Source organism: Hibiscus syriacus, unplaced genomic scaffold (genome assembly GCF_006381635.1).
Source record: "Hibiscus syriacus cultivar Baekdansim isolate YM2019G1 unplaced genomic scaffold, ASM638163v2 tig00112411_pilon, whole genome shotgun sequence".
In the NCBI taxonomy this organism is placed as follows: domain Eukaryota; kingdom Viridiplantae; phylum Streptophyta; class Magnoliopsida; order Malvales; family Malvaceae; genus Hibiscus; species Hibiscus syriacus.
In genome coordinates this window covers 854875-868470 of record NW_024063326.1, presented here as the reverse complement: position 1 = coordinate 868470, position 13596 = coordinate 854875, and the positions used below count along the sequence as shown (strand labels likewise).

General features: G+C 35.0%; 1 protein-coding gene and 1 pseudogene across 1 annotated transcript; both read right to left on the bottom strand.

Annotated features, from left to right (window-relative positions):
* Positions 1-1530: 1530 nt before the first annotated feature.
* Positions 1531-4213, bottom strand: LOC120179286 (cleavage and polyadenylation specificity factor subunit 3-I-like). Its single transcript, XM_039184922.1, is given in 7 exon segments — positions 1531-2350; positions 2353-3271; positions 3400-3549; positions 3635-3680; positions 3783-3880; positions 3979-4147; positions 4179-4213. Coding segments are annotated over 6 exon segments (2082 nt in total). The 5' UTR covers positions 4129-4147; positions 4179-4213; the 3' UTR covers positions 1531-1631.
* A 1470-nt stretch (positions 4214-5683) lies between these two features.
* On the bottom strand, positions 5684-12611 carry LOC120179289 (annotated as a pseudogene).
* Between the last annotated feature and the right edge of the window lie 985 nt (positions 12612-13596).

Below are 13596 nucleotides of genomic sequence, written 5' to 3'. Positions count from 1 at the left end.
TTATGTATATAATATAATATATATGAATGTTATGATATGATGCATGTATATATATAATATACATTATATTTATGCATACAATATAAATATATACTATATAAGTATACATTATACTTATATATATATATATATAATATATATATATATATATATATATATATATATATATATATATATATATATATATATATATAATTTGACATTGAACGGTCACACTCCTGGTACTCTTGGTGTTCGAACCTGAGACCTCCAAAAAAAATTACCATCGAAGTTGTTTGATCCGTACTATTTTTTTTAAGAAGGTGGAAAAGAGAAAAGAAAGTTCAGTTTTTTAATTATCTGAACCCGGTTAAGTTGAAAGAATAGACGTGATAATTAACTTTTATATTTAAATAAAGAAAACAAGTTTTTTATTGTCCTTCATTAATGTAGATTGAAAAGAAAATCAAATAAAAAAATAGAAGAAAATGGTGTTGGTAATAGAAATAAACATCGCATGTGATTTATAGAGTGAAGCTAAGAATTTTTTTTGGGTGCAGAACCAAATTACACAATTTTTTTCAATATTAAAATATAATTTTATTGTTTTTTAAAAAATAAAATATAAATTTTTAGGGAATGTTTCTAAGAAATGGGATTTTACTTGCAAAAGGTATGCCTTGTAATCAATTTTCTTGTTGTAATTATCATTTAGACTCTAACTCGAGTCTTATAGAAAGAACAACATTTTATTTTATCACTAAAATCGTTTATTGAATTCTACTAATTTAAAATTATTAGATAAATATAAATAGATGCTAGGATTAATGGTTGGAAATGAAGATTTCTCCTAAAAAATGAATACTGTAAATGCACAAAATTTAAATTCAAATCTCTCATTTACAGTCACTAGATGATTTTTAAATGGTGTATATTAATCCTATCCCTTTTCAAATATATTCATTTATTAATTGACTATTATTGTTATAGTTATTATTGCTAGCAATTCACAACTCAAATACCCCCAGTAAAATTACAACTCATATACCTTGCCAAGAACAAATTACTATCAAGGGTAAACACCTCTCATCGCAACAAATATGAGAATTTCTAACATCACTAATAATGTCAAAATATTTAAATGAGATCATCTCATTATAAAAAAATAATCAAATATTGTCCAATCCAATAGTCCATATATATAATTCTTTTTGGTAAAATTATCGGTATTCGACTCATTAGAGGACTAATCTAGTTCGGATATTACTTAAGTTTATTATAAGAACGATTCTCCCAATCTAATATACTTCGTTTAAAATCTCAAGATTTCAACTCTTAACCTTGCTTAAGAAATTTAACACCTTATCTTGTTAGATCTTGTTTTTTTCTCGAATGAATTAATTTGGAAATATAATTCAATTTTCTAACCAAAGGAAAGAGGATAAAAATTGATGATCAAACGAATGAAGAATAGAAACAAAGCTAACATACATGGCAGCTACCGTGCTAAGCAGTACAAACTAGGAATTATGTGTTTGGTAATAAGACTGGAACACAACTTAGACATGCAATTTTGCGAATCCAAAATTTATAACCAAATTTCAAGTACATTAAAAGATGAAACAGTAAATCAGAAGATACCGGAGGTAAAACTATGATGCTGAGAGAGGGATTGGTTTTACTGCATTTTGAATTCGTTGAAAAGCTGTTTTTACTCTCTCTTTCAGACCTTCATTTTCGCTCTCGACGACGCCACTCTGTTTATCAAGATGAGCTACATTCCCATCAACAGTTATCATAAGCTTCCCGTTTTCTCCTAATTTAACATCCCCAAAGAGTGAAACCAGGAGAGCATGAATAACCTTTTCTGCCTTCTTCCCATTTTCTTCTTCCGTTTTTACGTCCTCGGACTCGACTACTATCTTAGGGATCTCCCGGGTAATGTTCAGAACCAATGCCATAACAGAATCTGACACCATGTCACTTATGGGATCTGATGTCCAATGCAATGAGATGTGCTTATCTGAATCCTGCTTCACGGTCACTCTATCGTGCACTTGCAATGTTGGGACCCCAGATTCTTCATCTGTTGAAGACTCCACTCTCTCATATATCTGCTCGAGTCGATGCTTTATCACACCAAGGGCACCAGTGAAAGGAATAGTAATCCTCTGAGTGATATTTGTTGTCGAAAGCTGTGAGAAGATATGGAGATCATCAGGAGCCATTATCTGGTATGTGAAACCTTTCTTAACCAAAACACCACTAACAGTTTCACCTACTTCTGGGGTCTTTTCAGCCAATTTTCCAATGGTCTTAGCCATTTTCTCGGAGCTAAAATAAATCTCAACAGACTGACAATTCTTCGGGTAATAATTTTGGAGTTGCCATCAGTAAACTCGGTGATAAGCTTCTGTTTGAGTCTTCCCATCTCATTTGCTTCTCCATGAACAAGAATTATGTTGGGAGGCATAAGCTCTTTCAAGAATGTACTTGTCTGAGCATAGTCTGCATGGGCAGAGAACGAAATGTAATGAACCTGCATGTGTAAAGGAGCATTAAGACCATTCATGAGCGTCACTTCCTTCGGTTCATTAATAATTGTTTTTGCAAGCGTCCCTTCAACAACATAACCAGGTATAACACATGCATTTTTCTTATCGGAACACCACTTGTCAAAGAGCTGGCGTGACAGCCCACTCTGAAGACCACCTGGACTTGCCATTACAACAGAAGGACCTACATCACTAAATTCCTCAATGCTATTTAGTGGAGAAATGTGCTTGAACTTGAAGGGGTTTGAGTTTGCAAACTGGTTTCGAATTCTCTCGTTCATGGAAAGTATGTATGTCTGATAAACAGCCATACATTTTTTTGCGAGTGGAGAAGCATAATATATCGGAACGTTATGAAGCTCAGGATGGCTTGACCAATACTCATCAAGAATCAACAGAAGTTCCTGGGCACGACCAAGGGCAAACGCTGGGATTAGAACACGACCCCCTTGAGAAATAGTAGAATGGATAACATCAGTGAATCGCTTCTCCCGAATGTGTCTAGGTTGATGGAGCTGAACACCATAAGTGGCTTCAATTACACATATATCAGGAGAGAACTGTGGCAGCTCAGCAGCGCGGAGATGACGATCTTCTTCACGGGAATAGTCTCCAGTGTAGAGTACTCGTACACCAGCAATGTCAACCATAAACATGGCAGCACCAAGAACATGCCCAGCAGTATAGCACCAGAACTTAATGCCATTAACTTCCACCGTTTGGTGGAAATCAATAACCTGCAGTCAATTACAAAACATAACACGTAGTTTTCAATCAGTTAATTCGAAACAACTTCAAAGAAAATCCAAAAGCCCCGGAACAGGACACTAAACATTAGAAGAAACGGAAAACCAGGAATATATACCTCGATTTTATCCATGGAGCGGTTAATGTCCTGTTCATCGAATAACATGTCTTCAACAGACACTTTGCTCACTTTAACATAATCAGTCAGAAGAAGCTTATAAACAGCTTTCGTTGCATGAGTCATAAAAACTCTGCCTCTGAACGTGGTCTGGTCGAAAGTATGAGCACATAAGTTCTTAAACATGACCAGGTAAGTACAACTTATACAATAACTTTACTCCCAAGAAACAAACCTTCTCTAGAAAATATGGAAGGGAGGCAGCATGATCCAAGTGAAAGCTGAAAAATTGGCAAAAGCAAATGAAATGTATAACAGTTAAACTCTACCCAGCACCAAATTTGAACCATAAATGAACACAAAATAAAGGGGTAAAGGCATACTGGGTGATAAGAAGAACATCTATTGCTGAAGGATCAATCTCATCGAAATACGGCAACGCAGCCATACCCGAGTAAGCAGGATGAATTCCACAATCGAACTATCATTTGAAATGACCAACAAATAAAAATAAATAAACAAATCCAGCAGTAAAATAGAACAAATTATGCGAATAAAAGGATTCATTAGAAAGCATACCAGTACAGTTTTACTTTTGTAAGTCATGTAAACGCAAGAACGACCAACTTCATTGCCAGCGCCTAAAGGAGTAAGAGTAAGCTGATCTCCTTCTCTCGTCGATGGCGCATCTCTTCTTTTGAGTGACGGTGGCTGCCCCGTTGAAGCCATTTTTTTTCCTCAAGAAAAGGAACTCACTCTCGGAAAGAGCGTTTCGTTAGGAATTTTAACAGTTAAAAAGATTGGAGAAGCAAAAGTAAGATGAAAGAGATTGCAGAGTTACAGATCTCTAAAACCCTAACTAAAGATCCCATCCGATTCCCGAGAGGTGATAACGTTGAAGACAAGATTTGAAATTAAAGCCCAATATCAAGTCCTAGATTTGGCCCGTTGGGTTGGTTTAAAAACCAAATAAAAAAATGACCACGATGGAAGTCGATCGAACCCGCTAATTTTGGGTAAATGAATTATATGCTTATACAGCTTTGTTGAGGTGATATTAATAGGGCTACAAAACATGTTGAGGTGATAAATCGAATTGAAAAATAATTAAAAAGCTTATTTCTATATAAATGAGTAAATGACAATACATACTCTTGGAGATAAAATAGATTTATATTCGAATCTTTTTTTCACCTCACTTGTATCCATTTATTGAATTAAGTTTTGATAGCCATGGTGGAACTAGGGAATTCGAGAGTAATTTCCAGTCCCGTTTTCAGTGCAGGAGCAAGCTTGGGAATCTAGCATCGCTTATTGGTCGTCATGTTTAATTTAAGACTAATTTATGATCATTATTATGTTAAATCTAAACAATCATACGATGAAAAATAATTTTGATTACAATAGATTTAGGTTTAAATCTTAAATATTATTTGTCTACTCTAGAAGATTATACTATTAGTAATAATTTCAATTATAATCGAGCATATTTTAACGATAACTTTTAAAGTTACAACCGGAATAATTATACAATTTACATGACTTGTTATAGAGAATATAATATTTTTTTCAATTTATAATATTATTCAAGTTACTCTAAAAATTTACGGTCTTAGTAAATTTTTCGATTACAATTAATTTTAAAATCGATTAACCATTCCAATTGTTTACCAACCCAAAATCAGATCAAAGAGGTTAAAAAGTGATATTTGCAAACGGTTTGAGTTAAGAATACGACTTTCATGGATACAAAAGAATGAAATACAGTAATGGAATTTATTAAGCCTAATTTTTATAACCTATCTGCTCACAACCCAACTGATCGAGTACAAACTAACCAAAGCGCAACTGCCTAACAATTGTAACTACTAACACCATCTCCCTTCAGTTTCTTCAGGTTTTAACTTTTAACAAATTCATTCTTATATTTGATCCCGACCAAAAAGGGGGGGATAGTGCAAATAGGATAACAAATCCCAAAGGAATTCAAGCACCAGTTTTTACACAGGACAAGACAACATCTATATACGGCAAGGGGATGAAGGGAAAATCTATAACAAGTGAAAAGGACACTAATACCCTAGCTAGCTTCTGAATTATAAAACAATATCTGAAATCTAAATCAGGGCTTCAAGTTACGGCCAGAAACATGTTTACCATGAATACGTGTTTATCATGAAACTTTGTGATGCGTTCCCCATACCTGGCCATAAAGCTTCCTATCAGCACTCATCGCCTCGACAATTAGAAAGTGCCGAAGGTTCAACTTCCCGATAGTGAAGTTCTAGTCACACTTGATGTTTCTATAGATCCTCCGTACGAACAAATTGGAACCAAGATCCTCACTGCCTACGTATTTTTTATCTTTGTTCAAGATTCCAGCTTCTATCCTTAAGTCTCTAAATTTAATTATGTCTAATTTTTTATGGGAAGGGGGAAATGGTAATAAGAAGATACACTGGGTTAAATGGGATGATGTTTGCAGATCAAAGAATGAGGGAGGTTTGGGAGTTCGGAATCTGATTTGTATGAACAGGACACTACTAGGGAAATGGTCTTGGAGGTTTGCAAATGAGAGAAGTTATGTTTGGAGGAATTTTATTTGTAGCAAATACAACATTGATTATTCTAGATTACTGTTTGATAGCAAGATTTCTACTCAATCTTCCTGGTTATGGAGATCAGTGGTTAATAACCATTACAAACAAGACTCCTTTGGTTCTAAGTTTCGTAGTTTGTGCAATTTTCACGTTGGAAATGGTAAGCATGTTCGATTTTGGCAAGACAGCTGGGCTGCTGATTTTCCGTTTCAGATTATGTTTCCTATACTGTTTTCGCTTTCTACTAATAAATATGGTAAACTTTGTGAGTTTGGGGAATTTCTTTCTTTGGGCTGGATTTGGGATGTTCAAGTTCGAAGAAATTTAAATGATTGGGAGCTTGAACAATGGTGTAATTTGGTGAGCATCATTTCTTCTTTTTCTCTATCTCTTGATTCTAGTGATGGTTTGATTTGGAAAGGTAGTGGGGACGGTGTTTATACAGTCGGTTCTTGTGTTGAGAGGTGTGGATCAGGTTCAGAAGATGTTCATTTCTGGAATAAAATTGTTTGGAGAGGATTGGTTCCCCTAGAGTTGAAACATTAGTATGGCAAATTGTGCTTCACAAAATTACTGTTAAAACTGAATTGGTTAAAAGAGGTGTTCAAGGTATTGAGGATGAGTTATGCCCTCTTTGTAGAATGGTTGAAGAAACTTCATCGCATCTATTCTTTTCTTGTTCGGTTGCGTGGTCTTTGTGGAACAAATTTCTAAATTTTTGGAGGTTTAGTTATGTGTTTCCTGCAGAAGCAAAAAGTTTTCTTCTAGCTTGGGATGAGTTGAATCCAATTCTGCAATATGGACTTTCATTCATGTGGCTGTTATTTGGTCAATCTGGAAAATCAGAAATTTTATTGTTTTTGAAGAGGGAAAGCTTGATCAGTCTGAATTATTTTTCTTAACAAGAGTTAGGCTGGCCTCTTGGTTTCTAGCAAAGAATAAGGATGTTTCTATTACTAAGGACTCTTTAATTTCTGATCCTTCTATAGGAGATTCCTATTCGTCCTACAATTTCTTGAAGTCTTCTATAATCCCTTGGTTACCTCCCCCTATGGGTTTCGTCAAGGTAAATGTGGATGCAGCCACTAGCAGTGATTGGAAGGAATCAGGTCTTGGAGGTCTTATGAGGGATCAATCTGGTGCAATCCTAGGTTCTTTTCAGGAGCCTGTTGGTTCAGGACCTCCAACATTGAAGGAACTTAAAGCTATTCCAAGGGGTATTTCTTTCTTTGCCTCTTTTCAAGGGAGGATTAAAGATAGGCTGATCGTTGAGAGTGATTGCAGGGTTGCAGTAGACTGGATAAATAATGTTGACTCATGTCCAATTGTATATGGTTTTATTGTTAGAGATATTGTTGATAGTCTTAGAACTTTCGGGGGTTGTTAGATGGGTTGCAAGGACAGCGAATATGGATGCTGATGGTTTAGCAAAGGCTGGTATAGGTTGATTTTTATGTTGTTGGCTTCTTTAGTTTGGTTTTCTGGCTCCTGCATTGTTTGTAAGGGTTTTTTGGAATAGTTGTTCCAAGGTTGTAATTATATTTTCTATAATGAAATTATAAGGCACTCTTTTCTTCCTTCCGATGATTAAGAAGCTTCTATACAAGCTCCATTAATCAAGAATGAGGTTTTTAATAAGGCCTTCAAATCTTATCAAAAAAAAAAAAACAGAGCAAATAAACAAGCAGACATGCATTCTTTAGAAGTTATAATGAAATCAGCCACTCAAACTCCAATAAAAAAACAAGAGAAAAATGATTGATGAGTTTCAAAATCCTGTATGATATACAGACATTTTAATGAATCCAAAAGAAGTTAAAAAAAAAAATCAACCAAGGAAAACAATCCAGAAACTTTTGGGAAAATTTTCAAGTAGACAGACACACTAGAAGATTAAGGATATACTCATTTCCACTGAATATGTCATGCGGGAAAATAGTAAATTGGAATGCGCGTATAACAAAAGGGAGAATAACCTTACAAAGATGGATTATTTTTACATATTTCAAAACTCACAGCACAGAATTCCCAAACCAAGACAAAACATCAAAGTATATCCAAAGTAGAAGCTGGTTTGAAAAAAGACTGACATCTTGGTTTTCACATGGTAATAGTATATGGAGTACAAATACACATAGACTACTGTTGAGGCGGCAGAGTAAAATGATGTCCACTGCCAGTGATAGTTCTCAGCATTTAGCAAGAAATATGTCCCCACAATTGTCACACAAACGGTTACAATGACGAGAATCAGGAAGACCAGCAGCATAAAGCCATACACATAATATACCTGCAGAACAAATAAATATCTAAATCATTCGACTCACAAAACTAAGCAAATAATCAACCAAAAATATCTGATACAAAGAACAGCAAATGTAATTTAGTGCATCATCAAACGATTAAAACCCAGGAGAAAAAAGTTCACCTTGTAATTCCAGAAAGATGTGAAGATAAAATACATTTTGATAAATATGCTGCCAAACGGCAGAAGTCCTCCCATCAAAGACACCACTGAGGGGGTCAGGTACCATTTCTTCTCTGGAATGGGGCGAGGAATTGTCTTCACACGGCATGGATTATTTGGAGCACCACTCCAGTTTCTTCCAACTGTACCAAGAAGGGCCAGGGGGAATGAAATGAAAGCCCAAATTACAAATACAACCACCATTGTTCCAAAAGGAATGGCTGCTAGGGATCCATAAAAGATGGCAATTGTGTCCAAGATGAAACCAATCCCAAAGCACATAAATGGGAACAGACACGCAGCAAGTATCATTGACTTTATCCAACTTTTACCTGAAACAAAAGAACCCAAACTTTTAGAATGAATGATCCATAAGTAGAGAGAACATATGCAAACGAGAATTGCTAAGGGATAAAGTACATACCCCCATTGCGTGAGTACATCCCACCACTAACATAACCAGAAATAAACGATGTAAAAGCATAACACAGTATAAAAGTTGTAACAATTGCTCCTCTCCAGAAATAATCAGTATATAAGATTATTAATAGTCAAAAAGCTGAAAGATGAAATGGAAAAACCAAATAGCAATGCAATTCAGAGTATGAACTAAAAAACACTACGATCAACTCTAACCATGCAATAGAAAATAAAGGCTCGTAAATACAGGGGATCCCATGAAGAGCTCCATGCATTCATGCTGACTTTATATGCATAAAATGGTGTTCAACAGGAACAAATATGTATGTTCAGTTGTTTACAGGCCTCACAAACTTTGACTTCATACTAGCTTCGCAACATACCCGACATACAAGGTTCCCACAATTGCCAATAAGATGACAAGGAGAACAAGCAACACTAGCTGGGCTCCTGTGCCAACAACAGCGGAAAGCAGAGCCAAATTATAAGGTGGCCGGAAAACATCACCACAAGTTTCCAACCAGACTCTTAACTCACATCCCTTTCCTGAGAACATAGGTGAAATAGAAAGGAAAACATGAATGTTCAGATAACAGAAGTTTCCTTTAAAAAAGGAAAAAGGAAGGGTCCAGGTATCAGCACCAAAATTTCCAGATCATCATCTTCCCGAGCATACTTAGCATAGTCATTTCTCAGAGTTCGCGTCAAGATCATCGACACCAAACCCGTGAGGAAGCTAACCGTCATGAACGAATTGAAAACAGAGAACCAATGGATCTGTATATTGCAACATGTCAGGAAATTAGTAGAAAACAGAATAACCAAATGCAAGACTTATGAAGATAAATGAAAACTTTAATTCAGAGAGAAAAGAAAACAAAAAAAAGGTCAAATGAAGAAGAAAGCAATCACCAATAACAGTACATACTTGATGCTCAAAGAAAGGATAGTCTAAATAGACATCAAGGCGACGAGCAAAAGTTTAGTTGGAATCCATTTGATAGAATATGTCAAGTCTAATATTCTCCCTGCTTCCAATGGTTTTTGACTCTCCTGAGTGAGATTGACATGAATAATCTACAAGAATGAACTGCGGTCAATAACAACAGCAGATCCAAAAATACAGAATGGGAGCCATACATATATATAAAGAATCACAAACCTGATCCTTATTGTATTTAATGACAATATTCTTATGTGTGTAGAGGACATGCTTTCCATTATCACTGTTCTTATCAGGATGCAGCTCACCAACAAAGCCTAAAAAGTTTAAGATAAATAATAAATTCTTCAGTATCAAGCCATATAAGTGTTAGTAAACTGAAGAGAAGGAAGAGAAAGTGGATAATGCTTACCCCATAAAGGCAGGTCATCTGAAATTCCAGCGTTGCGAAAAGCAGAAACATGGCATCAATAAAAGGGCAAGGACGAGTAAGTGCTCAAACAAAAGAAGCCATCTCAACAAAATTATCCCTTAAACCCTGCAATCAGTCATATCATACCAAGAGAAAGCACCTATGGATCCTCTCTTTTCAGATCTAGTTACACGATTTTAAATATTTCTAGCTTGCATTATGCAATAATCCATAACCATGCAACCAACAATGGTCCGTAAGATTTTTATAGTGCAAAAAAGAAACCTATGTTTTGTTTGCATTATGAAAAAAAATGCATGGGTGATTAGGTGACTGGCATAAGGTTTCGATGACTTCTGGCGAAAGACACTTTTTAGAAATGAATCAGGGGAAGGAGAAACCTTGTAGACAATTTTACCAAGCACAAGTGTGCATAAAAATCATTTCCATCTATTACTGGAGTCAATGCATGTAACATGGCGGTAAGTTATCACATCCAGCATCTACCTAATTCCTAACATGCATTGAACATTTTAGACATTTTAACAGGTTCATAATGGAGTACGCTCCATCAAAGGCATGAATGGCCTTGGATATTTCACTGTCCACCACAACTCCCACCCCACACACAGAAGCCTCCAAATCCTGTGATTTTTGGTACTGATCTGACCTGCCAAGTATCAATATCTTTCTAGCTCTACTTTTGTACTAGTTGTATATAAACCAATAAAATTAAACATACCCATGAAGAATTCAAACCAATAACTGTTCTCAATTGCATCCTTGAACTCTTTGACCTTTGCTTCATCAAGTTCCAGTTGACAAATGGTACCTTTGTCCACATTCTCTGTTGAAGAACAAAACAAGCGGAGCAGAAGAAAATATAAAAGTCAAAGACATGGAAAAAAGTTATTAAAGAATTTACAACAATCAAATTCAGAGTCTGGCAATGAAAAAGATGCGCACTTTGGAACTTTATATCAATTTGGCTATCGATCAGTTCATTTCCACCAAGAACCTCACCAAGACTACCCCATTTGTGAGCCGGATTAGTGCCCAGACGACAAAAAAGAAGGCTGTAATAGTTATATGTTTCTTGTGGATTGTTATACGGACCAACTTTATTCACCCATAGAGTAACTGGATCATCAGGTTGATACTACAAGGAGTAACAAGAGGAGAGTTGATAAAACTTACACATGACAATTGAAGTAGAGGAACACAATACAATTATTAAAGAAATCTAACAACATATAACAACAAAATTCTACATATGTAATCTTAAGTTCTTACTGAGAAAAAAAATGTGATTTTAAATTTAATACAAGGAAATACACAGGACATGATGATTGAACATTGATCTCCAGACAGATTGTTTTTTTTTACTCAATATCAATCATCAGAAATTGTATAAACAAATTTCCAATCTACTCAGCCAGGGTATTCAACAAAAGCATGACCTTGTACCTAATAAAGGACAGAAGGCTGCAAATATCAATAATATTTTCTCACTATTCCAGCTGAGACATTTCACCAACTATTATGGTGCCCGGGAAAACTTCATACGGCAGGGCATTAATCATACAAATACAAAGATATCAAATAGTTTCCACAAGTATATCATAATGAACTCTTTCAAGAAGATCAGATTGAAAACCAATAAAAATAATAATAATTAACCCAACAAACAAAGAGCTGGAAAATGCTCAGAACTATTTTTAGACATGAACGAATGAAATTGATAAAACATCTCCATGCCAGGTTCGCTACAATCTGACTTACCTTGAGCTGCCTAAACTGAACTAGAAAACGATACAGTTCAAGCGTGAAGCGTGCATAACAACTTTTACATCACATATTTCGAACAGTTCGTATGTAACTTACATTAAGAAACCATACATCAGAGATCCACATTTAGACCTGATAACGGAAACAACATAGTAACAAATTTTTTCGTATAATAAACGCCCCAAATGACACTTAAAACACGAATTTGTTTACATCAATGGCAATAAACGAACCTAACAACTAGAAAGTGTGCAGATCTGAGTTGAAATAGACGAAGAGAATTACACGGAAAAAAAGAAGCCATATCTAAACCGTCACCGTTAGGATTAAGAGTAGAGGCAAAAGGATAAAATGAGAGATTATACCTTGTGATCTGATTCGGAAGCGAAAACCGGAGCAATGAATAGAAAAACGAAGGCGAGAAGAGAGAATGATGATCGGACGGTGGAGAACACGGAAGATGACATGACGATCGCCTAAAGATGCTCGGATCTGAAGCTAAACCGAAGGCCGCTTGGAAAAGACTATTATTATTTTAATTTTACATAAACCAGCTCTTTTCTTTCTAAGATTGGTGACCTTCGGGTAACGCGCGCTTTCTATTGAATTTTTCCGTTGATATTTGAGGGTTGTTTGTAAAAGAATTAATATAAAAATAAGTGATTATATTTTATCTCGAAAAATATTTAGTGTTTAAAAAAAATTCAGTAAAAATAAATATTTAATATTTTCATCGGATATTTTTAAGTGTATAGACTGTAACAATCGTTAAATTTGACCGTTGAATGACACATGTCACGTTTTTATAATTTTAAGAATATATTTAAAAAAATTAAAAATATCTTTTATTAAAAAAACCATACTAGCCTCTGGTTCCCCCTTTCTCTTTTCCCTTTCTATTTACATTGTCGTCGGTCGGTCATCTGTGACCATCATAGCATCAGCACCGACGTCGATTCCCGATCAAACCTCTGTTGGTTGTTCGTCGTAAGATGTCACCATTTACAGTAGAAAAACGTTTAAAGATTCGTCGGATTTAAGCCACTGTCAATGTTTTTCGTCAATTCTGGTCGAACCTGACGTCCATAAGCTATACTGTCACCACCATTCGAACCACTGTGCAATTCCGATCAAAACCCAAATGTTCGACGACGATGGTGGCCAAAAATGACCTAACGATCATTGGTAATAGGGGTTAAAATAAGATATTTTAATTTTTTAGAGTTTTTATAATTTCATTCAAAGTTTGAGTTTTTTTATAAATAAATTAAGTTTCTTAAGTTTTCTTTTAAATAATTATTAAAAATTTTAAAAAATTAAAAATATAATAGTAGGTACCTAAAAGTGTAATTGATAAAACGTTAGACACTTATTTTTAATAAAAATTTCTTTGGACACCAAAATATTTTTCAAGACATTTATTTGTATTAAGCCTTTCTAAAATAATACTAATTTTAATCTCTTGTTTTGATTAACGTTGACTTGGTGGAGATTTGAAGGTGAAGATATCGTTAGGATGGGATGGTTTAACGGATCTGGGTTTTGGCCCATAGATTTAAGCCCAATT